Source organism: Camelina sativa, chromosome 4 (genome assembly GCF_000633955.1).
Source record: "Camelina sativa cultivar DH55 chromosome 4, Cs, whole genome shotgun sequence".
NCBI lineage: Eukaryota > Viridiplantae > Streptophyta > Magnoliopsida > Brassicales > Brassicaceae > Camelina > Camelina sativa.
This window is the reverse complement of record NC_025688.1, coordinates 13,701,271-13,721,414: the sequence shown is the minus strand read 5'-3', so window position 1 is coordinate 13,721,414 and position 20,144 is coordinate 13,701,271. Positions and strand designations below refer to the sequence as shown.

Sequence of the window (20,144 nt, the reverse complement as noted above, 5' to 3'; positions counted from 1 at the left end):
TTCGTAGGAAAAAACGTAACTATATGATACAAATTCCCTAGTGAAACAATGTCTAACATTAATCAGTCATATCCTCAAACTCCAAAGAAAACAAATTAATCAAATAATAATTTTGTAATAAATACAAAAATCGATTCAAGAACAATAAGAGAACAATGTTAACAAGATATTTGAATTTAGGTTTGCCGAATCTTAGTCACATAATCAATTTTGGAAGATATTCACGTAAATCAAAAATTAAATCATTAGTCTGTCAAAATTTACAAAATATAATAAGAGAAGCAGTGTGAGAGAGCACATAGCTACAACCAACTAAATTGACTTAAAAGATAGATCTATGAAAAATTAGAAGTCACAATCAATCACCTAGATTAATATTTGGTTGAGATGATTGATATGGGTATAAGATGGAAAATGACACCAAATAAAGATTGGATAAATGAATCAATAAATAAAATTATCCAGATTTCAACGAAGAAAAGTGAATCAATGCCGATTAATAAATTGAAAAAAAAACAATAATTAGATTTTTTAAAACTCGGAAGTGTGAAATAATACTCAGGGAAATAAAAACTCTTTTCAAAATCCATAAAAATCTTTATCTATATAAATAAAAAGGTGTACAAAATAAACAGCTGTGAAAAAATTAGAGGTGCGAAACAAAAAGGTACGTAAAATTAAGAGGTGCCAACATTGAAAGTTATGCTTATGATGAAGAAACACAATTGTTGGATCAAAACATTGTCACTTTTTTAAAAATTAACAAATCTAAACTGCTGTTATTTTAAATTGATCCTCAAAAGTGGGTTTGATGTTATATATATATATGCTAGATTAGGATCCGTCCGATGTGCGGTTTAGAGTTTTTAAATTAAAAAATTAAATTTAACAAAGAATATAAAGTAAATAATTTTAGTAAGTAAAAACTATCTATAAAAGTAAGTAGATACACCGAGGTGTCCAATGTGATATTTGGTGTAAAAGGTGCGACTCCGCGGTTGAGACTATTCATCATGTTTTCTTTGAATGCCCTCGCTCTAGTGAAGTTTGGGATCTATCTTACTCCGGTCTCGTTAGAGGGTTTTCCATATGAGTTGGTGTACTCGAATTTGGATTTTGTTGTCTGTAGGAATGCCTCTCAACAGGGTGATCCTGATCAACTTTTTCAATTACAATGGATTTTATAGGCAATCTAGAAGGCCATAAATAAAAGAGTTTTCAAGGTTTAGAGATCGAGGCAAATGATATAATTGTTCAGGCTTCGAGAGATAAGTTAGTCTGGGAAGAGGCGCTCTCTTTTACGGTGGTCATGTCATCTCCATCTTCGTCTTCGGATGTCTAGGTTTATTCACCTGGTTGTTAGATTGATGGTTCTTGTAAAGCAGCCAATTTGCATTCATGATTGGGCTGGTGGTGTTGTGTTGGTGAGGAGTAAACCTTGTTGTTGGGGGCCAAGTGCCTAAGACGGAGCCCTTCCCCCCTACATTCGGAGTTAGAAGCGTTATTGTTGACCATGAAGCGGATACGTGCTGCAGGGATTTCTTGTCAACATTTCGAGACTGATTGTGCTGAGTTACTCACTATGGTGCAGTCTTCTGAAGATTGGTCATCCTTCTCCAACCTGCTCGATGAGTTTAACTCGTTGGAGTCCTTCCCACTATTCTCCATCTCTTGGATTCCGCGTGCATCAAATATGAAGGCAGATTGTCTTGTTCGTGCTTCACGTTCTCTTATTTCTGAAGTTTCTTTTGTAAACACTTTCCTTCCAGCTTGGGCAACTAACCAAGATAAATCCTTTTAATTTATTTTTTTCGTTGAAAAAGAAAAAGAAAAAGTAAATAGATATAATTTTTGTTAAAGAAAATAGTTGTAGATGAGTTCAAGTTATTAAAATTAAATTAAATTTAACAAAGAATATATATTTAATTCTTTTCGTAAGTAAAAACAATGTATAAAAGTAAAGAGAATAAGAGATAAACTTTTAGTTATAGAAAATAGTTGTTTTTTCCTATAATTCACTAATGTATATCCATTTACAAATATACTATCTACATTACCATTAAAAATGTATTTGTACACACAAATATATTTTATTTTTAAAATATAATTTTTAGTCTTTACTACTACCAACAAATTGTCTTTATAAACTCATTAAATAGCTTATTGAATAAATTATTTGATTGGTGAAAATAATATGAGACGATCTAGTTTTATTTTTTATTTTTTTCACTTCAACAATCTTTTTCTTTATGTAAAGGTGAGTATTTACATTTTTGTAGAAACAGTAATAATTGTATAATTTTCACAATCATTTTTTTGTCATCATTGAATTATTTTTTATCTTATATAAAATGTAATTCTTTTTCTTGTAAACAATATTATAATTTCTAATTTTATGATATATATATACATAATTTCCTTATAATGATCTTTTCTAAATTTTAAAGCTGTTTAAATTTTATAATTTTCTTATAATTGCCTTTTAATAATTTTAAAACTGTTAAAAACAAAACTTTTGTTATACATTTTGGAAGTTTATAAAGGTTTCTAAATTTTTTTTTAAATAAAATTAGGTTTTCTTTTCTCTATTTTATATTTTTATTTTTTAAAATTTTAATAAATTTAGAATTGACATATGTCGAAATCTGAACAATACAATTGACATCAAACTTTATATAATATATATATATATATATATATATATATCCTTTTTAAAATAAGTTTGAATTTTTACATTATATATATATATATTTAATAATTTTAGATTTGATACATCATACATGTCAAATCTTAACTATACAATTCATAAGTGTCGTAATCCCTTTAACAAGTAACTTTGAAAACCAAACAGCTAGAAACAGCCGTCAGGAAAACAGAGAGAGAAGAATTAGGGTTGAGCGGCGTCGATGATGGGGGAGCAAGAAGATCCAGAGAAAACAGGAAAAAGGATTACGGCAATAAAAGACTTTTCATCATCGTCGAAAGGCACCTCAATTCCTATGGATCTAATCTTGGAGGTACTCGTACGGCTTCCTGCAAAATCTGTTGGCAAGTCGCGCTGCGTGTCGAATCTGTGTTCATCAGCCACCACCCTTCCATCTTTCATTAAGTCTTTCGCAGCTCGATCAAAAAGTCCCTGTATTACGGATAGACTTGTATTTTGTGTCGTGTTTATCTCTTTGTGTTGACAAGGACTTGTGGTCCTATATTCTCGTAGTCTCGAGTCTATCTCTTTGTGTCGAGTCGCTTGTATAAATACTCTGTTTTGTGAATTAATGAAAAAAGTTGGTTCGATATTTAATTCTACAAAACAGAGTATTTATACAAGCGACAAGTTGTCTGGTAAGATTAAATTTGGCAACGTTATTTTGGATATTGGAGCATCCCATCACATGACGGGGACTCTCTCTTTGTTAACCGATGTGGTCTTTATTCCACCAAGTCCGGTTGGATTTGCTGATGGAAGTAAAACCTTGCTATAAGCATGGGGTTTTTCCACTCTCACATGATGTCAAGTTGACAAATGTTCTTTTTGTGCCTTCACTCAACTGCACTTTGATTTCTGTTTCTAAGATTTTGAAACAAACAAAGTGTCTTGCCACATTCTCTGACACATTTTGTGTTTTGCAGGACCGTTTTTCGAAGACTTTGATTGGAAGCGGTGAAGAGCGTGATGGTGTGTATTATTTTACGGATGTGGCTACAACAAAGGTCCATATGGCAAGTGCGGTTTCTGATCCTGCGCTGTGGCATCGGCGTTTAGGACACCCTAGTTTTTCTGTTCTTTCAGCTTTACCTGTGTTTTCTCGCTCCTCGTCTACTGTTGACTCTACGCCTTGTGACGTTTGTTTTAGAGCCAAACAAACGAGAGCTGTTTTTCCAGATAGTCTTAATAAAACAACAGATTGTTTTTCGATGATACATTGTGATGTTTGGGGTCTGTACCGTGTACCTTCCTCTTGTGGTGCGGTTTATTTTTTGACTATTGTTGATGACTTCTCTCGAGCAGTTTGGACGTTTCTCTTGCTTGAGAAGTCCGAAGTGCGGGGAGTTCTTACAAATTTCTTACAATACACGGAAAAACAATTTGGTAAAGCTGTCAAGGTTGTTCGAACTGATAATGGAACAGAATTCATGTGTCTCTCTTCACACTTTCGTACTAATGGAATTGTTCATCAAACATCTTGCGTTGGTACGCCTCAGCAGAACGGACGTGTCGAACGGAAACATCGGCACATACTCAATGTTGCTCGGGCATTGTTGTTTCAGGCAAATTTACCGGTTAAGTTCTGGGGTGAGGCTATTCTCACTGCTGCATATTTGATTAACCGTACACCATCTTCTATACATTCGGGTCGCAGTCCCTTTGAGTTGCTCCATGGTTCCAAACCCTCATATGATACACTTCGTGTCTTCGGTTCTGCGTGTTATGTTCACCGACTTACACGAGACAAAGATAAGTTTGGCCAGCAAAGTCGTTTGTGTGTTTTTGTTGGCTATTCTTCTGGCAAGAAAGGTTGGAAGGTGTTTGATATTGAGAGAAACGAGTTCCTTGTCTCGCGGGATGTCATTTTTCAAGAGAATGTGTTTCCTTATGCGACTGTTGTATCAGCCGCATCTTTACCCTTTGTGTCTTCTTCTCCGACTTCTGATTATGATGATTGGATTGTTTCTACTTCGGATGCAAGGGGGAGCTCTGTTGCTTCTCTTGTGCCAGAATCTGGCACTGAGTCTCTTTCACCGGCGGTTGACAATGTTGATGTAGGTTCTGTTCCTGTCTCCTCTGTTCCGGTTGTTACAGACTCGGTAGTTCCTGCTGTTGAACCATCTTCTGTTGTCTCGAGTCAACCTGCTCTGCCTCCGGTTGTCTCGTCTAGCTGTCTTCATGAGGATTCTGTTCTACTTGTTGTATTACCGGCTCTGACGGCTTTACCTGCTCCACCTCTTCCTCGTCAAAGTCAACGTCCTACGAAGCCTTCTGTGCGGCTTAGTGATTACGTCTTGTACAATGTTAATCACACACCATCATCAAACGCTCTTCCTGCCTTCTCGTCACAGTTTTCGTCTTCGGTCCCAGGTACCTTTCTATCTCCTTTCACAAATTATGTCTCTGATGAACATTTTTCACCAGCACAGCGTGTTTTTCTTGCGGCAATCGCTAACCATGACGAGCCTAAACACTTTCAAGAAGCTGTTAAGATCAAAGTCTGGAACAATGCTATGTCTAACGAGGTTGAGGCACTGGAACATAATAAAACAGGGAGCTGGTTCATCTTCCTCCTAACAAAGTGGCGATTGGTTGTCAGTGGATTTATAAGACAAAGTACAATGTCGATGGTTCTGTGGAACGTTACAAGGAAAGGCTTGTTGCTCTTGGTTATAATCAGGTTGAGGGGGACGATTACAAGGAGACTTTTGCTCCTGTGGTTCGCATGACGACAATTCGTACACTTCTTCGTCTTGTTGCTGCTAAGAACTGGGAGGTTTACCAAATGGATGTACATAATGCGTTTCTCCATGGTGATCTTGATGAGAAGGTATATATGAAGCTTCCTCCGGGTTTTCGTCAGTCTCATCTTGGCAAGGTTTGGCGTCTTCGCAAGTCCTTGTATGGTTTGAAATAGGCCCCTCGTTGTTGGTTCAAGAAGTTGTCCGATGCACTTTTGCGGTTTGGCTTCTTCCAGTCATATGATGATTATTCTCTCTTCTCATATACCCGGAAGAACATTGAGCTTCATGTTTTGATCTATGTTGACGATCTTATCATTTGTGGAAATGATAGTTACATGCTCCAAAAGTTTAAAGATTATCTCAGTCGGTGCTTTTCTATGAAAGACTTGGGCAAGCTCAAGTATTTTCTTGGTCTCGAAGTTAGTCGTGGACCTGACGGTTTCTTCTTGTCTCAACGCAAGTATGCTCTTGACATTGTTGCTGATCATGGTGATGATCTTCGTACTCGTCCTGCGTATACTCCTGTGGAACAAAATCATCACCTTGCTACTGATGATGGTCCGCTACTTACGAATCCTAGGTCTTACTGTCGTCTTATTGGTCGTTTTCTGTACTTATTACATACCCGGCCTGAGTTAAGTTATGCTGTTCATGTCTTGGCTCAATTTATGCAAACTCCGCGAGAAGCTCATTTGGAAGCAGCCTTGCGTGTGGTCAGTTATTTAGGTGGTTCGCCTGGTCATGGCATTTTGCTTCAGTCGTCGCTGGATTTGACTATCGATGTTTACTATGACTCGGATTGGAGTTCTTGTCCGATTACACGTCGGTCGCTTAGTGCGTATGTAGTCTTGCTTGGTGGTTCTCCTGTCTCATGGAAAACTAAAAAGCAGAAAACTGTTTCACACTCTTCCGCAGAGGCCGAGTACCGGGCCATGTCTGTTGCTCTTAAAGAAATCAAGTGGCTTCGCAAGTTGTTAAAGGAATTAGGCATCGACCAAGCTGCGCCAGCTCGTTTGTTTTGCGATAGTAAAGCTGCTCTTCATATTGCTACTAATCCGGTTTTTCATGAATGTACGAAGCATATTGAAAACGATTGTCATGCCGTTCGTGATGCGGTTCGCGACGGCATTATTACTACACAGCATGTTCGTACGACTGAGCAGCTCGCCGACATTTTCACCAAAGCACTTGGACGTGATCAGTTTCATTACATTTTGTCCACGTTGGGCGTTCGTGACCTGCACCCTCCACCGTGAGGGGGAGTATTACGGATAGACTTGTATTTTGTGTCGTGTTTATCTCTTTGTGTTGATAAGGACTTGTGGTCCTATATTCTCGTAGTCTCGAGTCTATCTCTTTGTGTCGAGTCGCTTGTATAAATACTCTGTTTTGTGAATTAATGAAGAAAGTTGGTTCGATATCTAATTCTACACCCTGTCTTGTCATCTTGTTAAGAGAAAACGACAAGCTGTTTGTTCTGTCCTTGTTAGAAAACCAGAGTTCAAAGGAGAAGAACCCTCTAGTAGTGGCAGACAGTTATTCGATGACATATCCTCAATTTGGTGTCTTTAAAAGCTGAGAGTCGGTCAATGGCCTGATCTGCCATAATATATCAGGACAATCCCAAATCTGGAACCCAACCACGAGGCGTTTCTCGAGTTTACCCATACCCAACCGTCGCTGGTTATTCCCGTTTAACTTTCTAGGATATGATCCGATAGATGGTACATACAAAGTGTTGTCTATCCCTTCTTGTCATTTTCCTAAGTGCAACAATCATCAGCCTCGGGCTCTTACACTGGGAGGAGGAGCTGAAGAATCATGGAGAGTCATCCAAGGTACTCCTGAACATACCCCTTCTGGCTCTGGACGATGCATTGACGGGGTTGTCTACTATGTGGCCTCTCATATATATGATTGTCTTTCTCAGTTTTTGGTGAGGTTCCATGTCCGGTCAGAAAAGTTGAGTGTAATAAAAGTACCATGGTCCTTTTCTTATTGTTTCCTCATAGTTTATGAGGGGAAGTTAGTTAGTGTTTCTTCAGAAGATGATGATATTACCATGTGGATTCTGGAAGATGCCGAGAAAGAGGAGTGGTCTTGTAAACATCTCCATTTACCTTTCACTCGCGATGATCCGATTTCAAAAACCCGATTACACTTGAGCGGTGTCAATGATGCTGGCGAGTTTATTTATGTACCATCAGCTTTGGAGAGTCCGTTTCGGATTATATAATTTGATCCCAAGGCTAACAGCTTCAGAACGGTTGTGGTTGAAGGAGTTGTGGATGACCAATTTAGACGCCGGAATGGACCTCTCAGCATCATATCTACTTATGCAAATCACATGGAGAATTTCAAACGTTTTTTTTGTTGTTTTTGTTTTTGGTTTTGTTGATTTTTTTTTCCCCTCGCTCAGAATAATAGTACTTGATTATGCAATTTCTTTATTTGCCAGCAAGTCCACCAGCTTTCGTGCAGCTGTTCTGGTTCATCCACTCATTCGAATACTGTATAATAGAAACCGTATAGGATTTTCTTTGATAGATTTAGCAGTAAAAAGGAAAGATTTCTTTTAGGGTCTGTTACCTTGTCCTAGTAGATCACCTGCTTCAAACGTCTGTAATGGATTTGCTACTGGTTTGGTCAATTATAGCAAAGTTATGGATTTTTTCTTTGGGTCTTGTCTTTTATAGAAGTTTTGGAATCCTCGTTGCCAAAAATTAATTATCAAACATATAATAATTTATAACTGCTTCATTCTTTCAAATTTTCAAATTACTATTGAGAGTCGAAAATTTTATTTCAAATACAAAATTCAAAAATATGTATGAAGACAAAAATATCAACTAGTATTTACTTAGGTTTTGAAGCCACATAACATAAGGTAAAACATTTTCATATCTTCTTTTGTGCATCAATAAAAATTGGTTCTTAATCAAATCAGTGATTAATTAAAAACCGTTCACTCTCTTATATGCAAAAACTACAAACTTAAAACTCCAAACATTATAATATTGCTACCAAAACTTTTATATATGTTTAGTACATCATCTCACAATAATACAAAACCAAAGTATTTACTGACTTATTGTATTATGTTTCCTTATAGATTTTTTTTGTACTTTTAATTGGCAAATAGTGGTGTTTTTTTGTTGGAGCAAGATAAAGAACTCATGTTTTTTTTTTGTCAACCATTGGGCAACAAAAAGCCGGTCCATTAGTCTAATCTCTACGCTCGATCCCTGGTGTGATGGTGTCTTGTGCATTAAGGACTTACTTTTGGCCACTGCATTAAAGTCACTTCACAAAGAACTCATGTTTTGCTCAGCTTTTCCAACATTAAAAAAACATTATTTAGCTTTTTAACCACAGCCATTGACATGCCATTTTTACATTACAACATTAGCATGTTTGTTATAGTTAACATATAATCGTACTTCTAAGAGATAATCTTTTATTTTATTGTTTGTATATCTATTATTCTTGGAAATTTAATATATATGTTATTTATTGGTCAATTTCTTCAATGGAAAAATCTATACTAGTATTTTTGCAGCAGTTTTTGCTCAAAATTATGTTTTTGGAAACATTTACCATTAAATGCTTATATTCATATCCAAACAAGTTTTGTTAAATTTCTAACCAAACATAATTAAAATATTTTAAAATATCCATACATATAATGTTCTATCATTAATATAGATATTTAGAAGATTTATTCCAGATTAAAAAAAATTATTTTCCTATAATCTTTTTTATTTAAAATTTTAAATGTAGTAAATCATTATATAAAACATAAAGTTAATAAAAATATTTTTTCTGCATATATTGTGAATTTGTGTTTTTAAAACAAACATATATTACTCAATTAATGTAAAAATTGTGTGTTCAACATACATATATATTAAATCTACCGTATATAATAAATTATAAAATTTTAAGAAGATTATAATTTATAACTGATATTTTAACATAACAAAAAGTTTAAAATTATGAATATTTAAACATATTAAATTTTTAAAATAACACAAACGAGTTATATTACATGACTGGTTATATGACATGACATGAGTAAATTGATAATATTAAAACATAAAATATCATTAATATGTTACTTCAATACGGGTTAAATCCTCATTTTACTATTTTAACAACATCAATATAAAATATATCGAATCAAACTGATTTATTAAGACTGTATTAAACAAAAATTGTTGTGTGGTATATCGCGTATTATATACTAGATCACTAAAATTAACAAAAAAGTACATTAGCAAAATTACTATGAAAATAGTACATTAACAAAAAAACAAAAAAAAAACTTGTTCCGCGGTATACCGCAGCTCATAATCTAGTTTTAAGTATAATTATGACCGGTTCCATCTGTATTATTATAGACATATATATAGTCGAAGCAGATGATTATGGCGGGGGGGAAACAAAAATAAAAATAAAATGCGTCTGCCGGGAGTCGAACCCGGGTCTATTGCTTGGAAGGCAATTATCCTAACCGTTGGACTACAGACGCTTTTTATTGGATTTTCATAATACCCTTTAGGAAGCGTAAAAGATTGTAAATGGTATTAGATTTGAAGCAGCCTAGATAGGTAGAGTCTGTTTGACAAAAAAAAAAAAATAGGTAGAGTCTTATGTACAAAGCTGATGCTTTTCTGATTTAAAGCAGAGAGAACTGAGAAGCGAAGTAACATGGCTCGTCTAACTCCACCCACTAAATTTCAGATTTCAAAACTTTGTTACTCAATGATTCTCTCAAAGGCAATAATATTTGACATACATTGCCTTCAAAATCTCTACGAAACGTTATAAAGTATATTACAACCCAAATTAAAATATCATTAACCTACATTACACATGTTAAACAAATGAAAGCAAAATCCAAAGTACCAAATAGATATGATTCTCTAGCGCTTCTGTTATTTGAGCTGCAGCAGCAATCTTCTTCTAAAACATTGGTTTCCAAGCGTTTCGGGTTGTGACAAGAGTGAATGCTTTGTCCCAATCTTGGCTGACAGATTCTTGAATCTTGTAGTCCCCAATGGAAGGCCACCAAGCTTTATCTGAACCATCAGTCCCCGTCCAAGTGACCTTCTCCGGCACATTCATAAAATCAAAGTTCACAGGCTTTGGCGGTGGCGGTGGCTCATTAGCTTTTTTGTTGGACTTGGTCTGCCGCCTACTACTGCTTCCTCGACCTTCAGAATGCTACAAAGAAATGTGCAAAGACAAACAGTTCAAGTAAAGGAAGAAGCAAACAAAGGGTTTAAACTTTAAACTAACAAAGAGAAACGTTTTTCTCACTCACTTCAGGATGCAGGTCTCCGTTGTTATCCGCTTTCTTGACGGCCTTTTTAGGCGTCCCGTGTTCCAAGTAGTACAAAACCTCGTTCTTGGACCGGAACTTACGACCCGTAATAGGTTCGTAGTAGAACTACATTACAGAACCAGACATTCAAATATTACTAAATGGCCATCCTTCACACACACAGACACAGAGCAAAATCTTCATCATGCATTTTAGGTAAGAACCCACTAAATCTATCTATGTATCTATAATCTTCATTACACACTGAAGAGTCTCTAAAATACCCAAAATAATCAAATTTTCCCAATTTCAAATCAAGAAAGAACATATCAATCAATTTGTACAGACAATTTCTCAATAAACTTTTCACAAGATTCCATTCCTAAAGGACTAAGCAAATCTCGATGAACACAGAGACCAGGAGGAAGCCAATTACCTTATCGACAACACCAGCTTTAGTGCCGGAGGTTCGAACCCTAACTTCGGTTCTCCAATCAGAAGGAAGCCAATTATTATCATCCCCAGGGGTCGCACGCTTCCGTGACTTCGACGGATCTACCGGATTAGAAGTGTTCTCCGGCGGTGGTTGAGCCTGATCTGTGCCGTCCGACATTTCTCGAAAAGCAAAAGGGTTTCAATCCAAATCCGGATGAGAGAATCTGGTCTCTCGAGAGAGAGAGATTTGAAGATTCTTTTTTTACTGAATCAGAGTTTCTGAAAAAAAGACAAAAGTACAACAGCTTTGTGAGTTAGAAGAAGATGTAACCACGACAGCTAATTGAACGCAGCAGAGGTTATAATAATAAGACTTCGTAAAAACGTAAATGTCGTGTTTTGGTTTCTGTTTCAAAGTTTGAGCTCCGAGGAATGGCTTTAATCAGCCACGTCGCCTTTATCTCTGGTTGTTTTCTGGGTTTTTGGGCCTATTTTTTTTTTTTTTTTCACATGTGTCCACTCCAGTTTAAAGGGTCATTTGGCAATTTAATATATCCTTCTTGTTGTTAAGAATAAGTGAATAACACACGAAATGTGTGTAACCGGAAAATCAATGGGAAAGCAAATTGGAAATTTGGAATTTGTTTAACCAAAACAAATTGCATATATTATTAATATTTTCAAGATTATATTATTACTAAAACCAACTCCAAACTATAAATTGCATCAACTAGATCTCAACAAATTTATTATTTTTTTTTTTTTTTGCATCAACTAGAACCAAAACCAAACTAATTTACATTAAGAACAAAAAAAACTGAAATCTTGTTCAAATAATTTAGATTACAAGATAAGAAATTTATAACCGTAATTAATACCAACTAAAAAATATTAAAAATTAAAGACACTAGCCTTTTTGGGATTTAAAGTGTCTCTAGACATATCTTTCCAGTTCATCAATTAATTTGTTTTTAATTTTTTATTATAGTTTTATATTTAAATACACCCACACAAATGATAATAAGGGTGCTCTTAAACTTTGCAAATAGGAAGAGTAACGAAGCTATAAAGAATAGTTAAAGTCTTATGGAATAATATTAATCTAAAAATCAATTACAATAAAACTATCATTCCTTATCATCATAGTTGGTGGCTTTCATGCTAGGCAAGCTATGAGATTTTGCAAAAGAAATAGCAAACCCACGACACACTTTTGTTGTCCAACACATGTAGATTTTTGACTTCATCATATACCACAATTATTGTCGTTTGTTTTAATAATATGTATCAAAAAGAAACCAACACACACATAACCAAAAAAAATCCAAGACTTGGTTCTAAGGATTTTGTTACTTAAAAAGTTGTACAAATAAAACTGAAGAGCAAACAATTGTTATTATTAAGTCTTTGGGATCTATCATCAATTTAAAATAGACACATTAAAAGCTATCACAAGTTGAATATGTTTAAAAATCTTATGACTAAACCTCATTAGTACACATGTTGTACAATTAGGAATTAAATTCATTATGTTGTTAAACTTTATAACCAAATATGGGTATTTCCTTTTTTGAATCTTATTAATGCAAATATTTTTGACCAAAATCAGTTCACAATCCCACACACCGCCATTGCAACCAGAGTGCTTTTATCGGCACCGGATCCAACTGTTGCTATCACGCTTGATCCTCCGATCATCTTCATAAGAGTGGTATCTTGAATAGGCGTCGGCTTTTCCAGACGACAGCGATCCTGCATCGCAGCTAACAGACCCAGTGCCGTGCCAAGGTCCGTAGAGGCCTAAAACAAAATTTTAAATGAAACTTCACATATTTTATTTTTAAGAGAAATTTTTTTTTTGGTTATAAGAAAAAGAAATATTATTAATTTTAAAAAAAAATCTTTAAAGAATAAGATATAATAGCTTATATTAAGCAAAAAAAAAGAAACAAAACTTATGTGCATGTTGAGTTTTCTTTCCAAAAATTTCCTAAAACACTACATAAAAAAAATGCTCAGTCTAGTGTACAAAAGAAAATGTGGCCATTATTTGCTTATTTTTTTGTGTGGCCTAAGGCAAATGCCTTTTTTGTAAAGCATAAAGCATTGCTCTGAACAGACCCTCCGATAACCCCAAATCTTCGAAACTGCTCGCCATAGTCTCTGATCGTCTTCCCCCAAAACTCTCTTTCTCTCTCTCTCCAGATTCTCTCTTTTCTTTTCTTTTTGTCTACGAGCATTGCAAACAAAATGTTATTCTACAACTTTCTTTTTGAAAAAATTACTCAAACAACACATATAAGTTAGATGGTTTACTCTAATAACACATCTGACCAAACTTTTACTCAAATAACACATAAAATTTGAAAATTGACTTTAAAGCCTTATTATTTTCACGTATTTAAAATTCATGTCATTTAAAATTAAAAACAGAAAAAAACTGAAATTATATAAGAAAAACACCCAAAAAAAAAACCCTAATTAATCCTTTTCATTTTTCTCTTCGCCCCCAAATCGCTATTTAGGGTTTCCGATTTATTCTGGCAATTTACAAGCCCTCATCGTCATTGTCGCCGCCAGAGTGAGTTTCTTTTCCCTTCTAGTTTTATTTTGTATTTAATGAAGCCTATCGTCTTTGTTTCTGGGTTTGTGGAGCCGCCGAGGTGTGGGTTGTCAATGGAGTCTCTCGTCTTTGTATCTTGTTCCACATCCAGGCCATGCCACTGTCCAATTCGTTGGTAAGAATGTTTTATTGTAATTTTTGGTTCCTTAGTGTTAATGATAGCTAACATGTAGGACAGAAATGATTTGATTCAAAACAAGTTTGTTGATTCCAAAGATCTAGTATTTTGTTTGAACTTTTTTTTTTTTTTTGATTTTAATGTGAAGATTTCATTCCAAAAGAAACAGAAGGTTCTACTATTACAAAAACTACCCATTAGTACAGGAACATTAGACAGAAAAAAAAATTATTTACACCAAAAAGGATACAGGAGAAACATGCGAGAAGTAAGTAAGGAGGAGAGAGGAGTGCACAGAAGGGCCCGTGAAGGACAGAAGCCTGTCCCGCATTGCACGATCAACAGCAGTACGGAGTTGGTGGATGGTGGAGGCGGCGTTGGCGAAGATCCTGGAATTTCGCTCCTTCCATACGTGATAGAGGATAGTCGTAAGGAGGAGCTTGAGGATGGCGGTTAGGTTAGCTTGAGAAGGCGAATTGCGAGAGGCAATCCACGATGCAGCGGCAAGGAGGTTGCAGGGAGGGTTTGAAATGAACTTTGCAGCTAGAAAACCCTACAAGTTAGAGGCAAATGGGCATTCAAAGAACAAATGGGCATGGCTCTCAACCTCAGACGAGCATAACACACAAGAGGTAGGAACATTCATTCCCCACCTGTGGAGTCTATCTCGAGTGGGAAGCCGGTTGAGCATTGCTAACCAGGCAATGAAGGAGTAGCGCGGAACATGCTGTTTGAACCAAACAATCTTCGCCCACGGTACCAAAGGAGATCTATGTCGGACTTGCTCCCATGTTATTTAGGATTTGAACTTTGGATCCAGATTATCATTAATTTAGGATTTGATCAAAAAGAGCATAACACATTCGTATTTGTGATAGTGATGGGCATGGAAATTAATGAAGAGTTCTGAATCGAACATAAGTGGCGACCATGTTCGGCTTTTATGTATCCATGAAAGGTAATTGACGTTTATGTCTCATAATATGCTTTGATGTGTATGGCAATATACGGTGCTTTTAGTGGAGCTCTTATTCTGTGTTCAATCTTGTTTGGATTACTTACAGTTTGCGTTGTGTCTTAGGGGATTATTTTGCTCATATTATAAGAGCAAATTAAAGAGAAGAATCACACCAGATATGCACGTAATCGGTGGTGAACCTTCCCAGAGTTGATGATTTTTGGAGAAGATTTGAAGAGCTTCATTCTAGAACCGGAAGAATTTGATGCATCTCTTGGATGGATCTGAGATCGGCAGAAGAAAATTAACAGAAGGAGAGAAGTTCTCCATTGATCAAAGAGTGAATCAATCAATCTAGGAACAAATCTCTAGTTTGGTTTGTTGGTTTTTTTTTTATTTTTTGTAATATTTGTATTTTTCTGATGATAGATTAAATCGCAAGAATAAATCGGAAACCCTAAATCGCCAGAATACACCTAAACCTAATTTTCTCTTTAATGTTTAGGTTTGAACTGGTTTTGGGAGATTTTCGAATCATTTTAATTGTTCACATGTCTCAATTTGCATAATACAAAATGTCTGGAATAACACATGACTAAAAACATGATTCGTTGCAACAAACCATCACTGGATTCTTATGATTCGGAGGTTAGTTCGGCGACGGCGGCTGTTAACGCGGCGAGGAGGCAGAGGTTAGCCGTTGTGACTTAGTCAAAGCGTTAAAAAAAATCAGAAAAAAGCTCCTATTACTAAAATTTTGGCTAAAAACTCATAATGAAAGGTGTATTTAAGTTTTTTTGGTCAAGAAATGTGAGAAAGTGACGGGAAAAAAAAAGAGAAACGGAAAAATCTGAAGAACAAAATGCAGGAAATGTGTAGCGGCCGCTAGGGTTTTTGGGAAGAAGGTGACTTGAGCAAATTATGAATTTACCTTTTCAAATTAAGTTTAAACAAAAAAAAAATTGCTAACTGCTAAGCTTTGAACTGCAGATTTGAAACACTTTTAAACAACCTATAACCACTGCACTACCTTATCTTTCAATGTTATTATCAATTAAAACCATATATAAAGCTAATATTAAATAAAACACAGCATATTTCGTAAAATGCTTTGTTTTGACCTAAAACAGCAATAGTATAAATCTGTCAATTTAAATAACTCTATCACGTCTATATGTTTAATTCTACTTAACTTTTGTTATTTCAGTAACAAATATGTCTACCACTTCATTAAGTAATAATTCTATCGCTTTTAATTATGTCTATCCATATGGAAATATCTATCATCGCATATAACTATATCTGTCATATAAATCTATCTCAGTGTATATGTTTGCCAAAATGACTATATAAATCTGTCAAACAAATCTGCCACCCGACATTAACTTATTATATCTGTCACCATTGTACTAATATCTCTATCAAAAATTAATAATTCTATCATCATTAGAATATATCTATCAAATATATCTACCGATAACCATAACTCTGTCAACTATATTTATGTCTGTCATCACTAATCTATCTCTACCAATTTAATCTACTTAATTTTCAAACTCTATCCAATAAGTCTACCAAAATTTATATAACTCTATTGAAAAAAATATGTCTATCGTTAAATAGATTATTTGAGCGGGAATTTTTCCCCCCCAAAAACTTTGAACAGTTGTAGAACAAACACGTACGTGGCATCGCTTTTTAATGGCACACTTGTAATTTATTTTCCTAACACATCTTCCAAAGGGTTCATATGTCATTAAAATTTTCGGAAAAAAATGACATTCTAGTCTTTTTTAAGCTTTTCTAAGCTATTAGAGTAAAGTTCCCTTTTTTTTTTTTTTTTTATTTATTTGTTGCTCTCTATTCCAACGTTTCCTTCCAATTTTATGTCAAAATAAAAAACTTATTCTAAAATAAAATAAAAAAATCTTATTCTGAATGTGAGAACTTGCAACAGCCGTATGTATATATATTTTCATTTACAAAACAACAAATCCTCTTTTGTTTTGACAACTACTATATTTTATATCAATATGGGTATTTCCTTTTTTGAATCTTATTAATGCAAATATTTTTGACCAAAATTTAAATAAAATAAATTTAAATTTATAAAATATAGAATATTTCTAGTAAATTCGAACTCGTCTATGTATAAACTGGAGTTTTAATGATTTTTTCATTGAGTAAATTAGAGTAACAAATCTTTTCTTTTTTTTTTGCTACAAAACCACTACAAAAGGCAAAATCATATGAGACTAGCAAGTCATGGTAAAAACCAAACAAAACCAAAAGAAAGACGATGATGATATTTCTCTCCAAATGCATTAGAACATGAAGTTCGGTTCTGCTTCCATTGCCCAAGCGAATTTTGTCACAAGAGATTTGTTGAATACATAGATAAAGAAATATTTTATTTGAGTTTATAAAGGAATAAAAAGAACCATCTTGACAGTTTTATTCTTNAAAAAAAAAAAAAAAAAAAAAAAAAAAAAAGAAAAAAAAGACAGTTTTATTCTATGAAGCTTTTTACCTATTTCAATTGGTATTCCATAATGTTTGCACCAAGTAACGGTGAACCTAGGATCCATATAATTCATCTTATACGTGATAAGCTCAATCTTCTTTCCAGCCAAAATTTTGACTTGTGCACCGTGTGATTTTGAAAGTGTAAGCCAATGATAACAGATCATTGACACCTAAACCAGTGTTTCATAAATTCTACATACCAGTTATGCAATCAACAACAAATATCCATAAGAATGAAGAATCATTTACCTCATTGCTTGCTTGCTTATTTATCTTAGAAATTTGAATACTTGTGATACAAATTCCCAACAAGTATATGGTTATGTCATTGAGTATAAAAGTGTTAATCCCCAACGAACAAAGAACAACAACACACTAAGAATTCATGCATTCATTCCATCTAATCAAACAAAGTTGGTTATAAACTGTAACAAGCTTAATTAACAAGACTAACAAAATTCAAATTCAAATAAGGCGGGAAAGAAGCAAATGGTTTAAATCAAGAAATAAGTGGGATAAGGTAATTGACAAGAATGACTATTTGGCTATTTGCTCACTTGTGGAGTTCATGCAAATAAATGAAGCTAATCCTTAGGTTTTAGATCACTAAACAATACTAATCAATCTCTATGATATTAATTATTTCACTAATCATCAAAAAATTCCAAAGATAATCAAATGGTCAATGAGCATTAATAACAAGCCTAGATGCTAATCACACGGTAGCGGTAAACTAAAGTTTACCAAAACAAATATAATATATGGAAAAATCACGTTTTAAACCTTCAAAGTGTCACTGGGTAGCACTTCAAACCTCGAGAAAATTTCAATAACACTATAAACCTTTAAAATGATGTTACTAACACTTTGAACCTTTAAGATGATTTTACTAACACTTTAAACCTTAAAACTAACTTTCATTTTTGTACCGCCATAAAAATCATATATATAAAAGTAAGGTTTCACTCTCTCCTTATTGGTCCACTTGGCAATGCAATTTTAACAAAAAAAAATATTTATATTAAAACACAAATTTAAAAACAATTAATTTTCATATTTAACTCACATAATATAAAACTGAAATCATATGAATTCCACCTATAAATTATGCATTAACTTTATTTCTCCACTAAGTTGTATTAATCAATTGTATTAAAACAAAACAATAAATTAAAATTGTAACTCTCATTTTTCTAAATGTAATTTTTCATCATTTCTCTTCCTATAAATACTTATTATCTTATTCTCTTAGTCTATCACGCTTTCATTCTCTCATCTTCTTTCACTACTCTCAAATCTCTTTTTTTTTTGTTTTGTTTTGTTTTGTATATGAGTTATAAAATATCAAATCAAATATCATTGTAAAAGCTTAGTTTTAGAGTTTGTATGATATGTATATCTTATATATATATATATATATTTAATCTTTTAAAAGGTTTATCTCCATTTTCTATTTTATATTAACATCTTATAAGTTTGACAATCCGTCCCACGGACCCCACTAGCCTCACTGCTAGCCGCCCCAACGGACCCCAAACTGGTCCTACAGGGCATCGATCCTAACCCCTCACCATGGATATCCAAATACACAACTCAATTGGTGGCAACTTGTCTTGTGGGAAGGTTGTTAAAGGGTGGGGAACAGGGTTCGAGGAATGCCTGGCGCACCAATAACCTACTGGTGGATTTGGATATCCACAGTGATGGGTTAGGATCGATGCCCTGCAGGGCCAGCTTGGGGTCCGTTGGGACGGCTAGCGGGAGGCTAGCAGGGTCCAGAGACGGTCCGTTGGGGCAGCTAGCGGGGTCTAGTGGGGTCCGCGGGACGGGTTGTCATAATAAGTCATTATTTTCATACTTTCTTACAATATTCACCACACAATAAGATCATGAAGTTGAAATGATCCATATCTAATTATCTATTATGTCTCTGGTTATCTTACATATTCTTGTATCATTTTTAATAATTTATAAAGATCAATATAATATTTAAAGATCAATATAATTATCCATTTATAAAGACTATTTTGTTTTGTGATCCAATTGATAAATCTGCAAAGATCAATACAATATATATATATATATATATATATTTATGATATGAGGTTTTTGAAAACAAAAAGAACATAATTAAACAATTGGTTTTTGTGTGTTTAATCAAAATAAAAAATGATCCAAAAAAGAAATCATATTCAACTGGAACTTAAATATAAAAATAAAATATAATTAAAAAAAAACCATTTAACTAAATTCTCTAAAGATGAAACCATTAGTATGAAATCTAGCACTATAAATTAAATTGATGAGTGAAAAAAAAAACCAAAAAAATATAAGTTATCCTTGGGGTTTTAAAAATTATTGAGATTGAAGTATTCATAGAATTTTATAAAAAAACTAATTTAGTTTGTCACTTCAAAAGTGATATTTTTATATTTTGAAATATTATGTGTAAGTGTTGAGTTTATATCAACAAACAACCAAATCATGTAAATTTTGATTCGGCCACTTGGTATTCCTTTTATTTTAGGTTATAAAAAATCAAAATATGTATTTATAATTAAAGGCATGTAACTCCATTTAAATCAAATGTAAGTCCTATCCAATAATTGTACATTAATTCATTTCTCCTACTAACTTATTTATCTTTCAAGAGAAAATATTTTTGGTTAAATTTTAATATTTTTTAATTATTTTGGTTGGCTAAATT

At 33.9% G+C, this 20,144-nt stretch overlaps 1 protein-coding gene, 1 non-coding gene and 1 pseudogene across 2 annotated transcripts; 1 reads left to right on the top strand and 2 right to left on the bottom strand.

Annotated features, from left to right (window-relative positions):
* LOC104780465 lies at positions 6,878–8,121 on the top strand (annotated as a pseudogene).
* TRNAG-UCC lies at positions 9,911–9,982 on the bottom strand. Its single transcript has one exon. It is a non-coding gene; the product is annotated as a tRNA-Gly (tRNA).
* Positions 10,220–11,712, bottom strand: LOC104780464 (methyl-CpG-binding domain-containing protein 5). Its single transcript, XM_010504965.2, has 3 exons — positions 11,214–11,712; positions 10,778–10,903; positions 10,220–10,677 (listed from the first exon to the last, which is right to left on the bottom strand). Exons 1-3 carry the CDS (start codon positions 11,388–11,390, stop codon positions 10,417–10,419), a joined length of 564 nt encoding a protein of 187 aa, XP_010503267.1. The 5' UTR covers positions 11,391–11,712; the 3' UTR covers positions 10,220–10,416.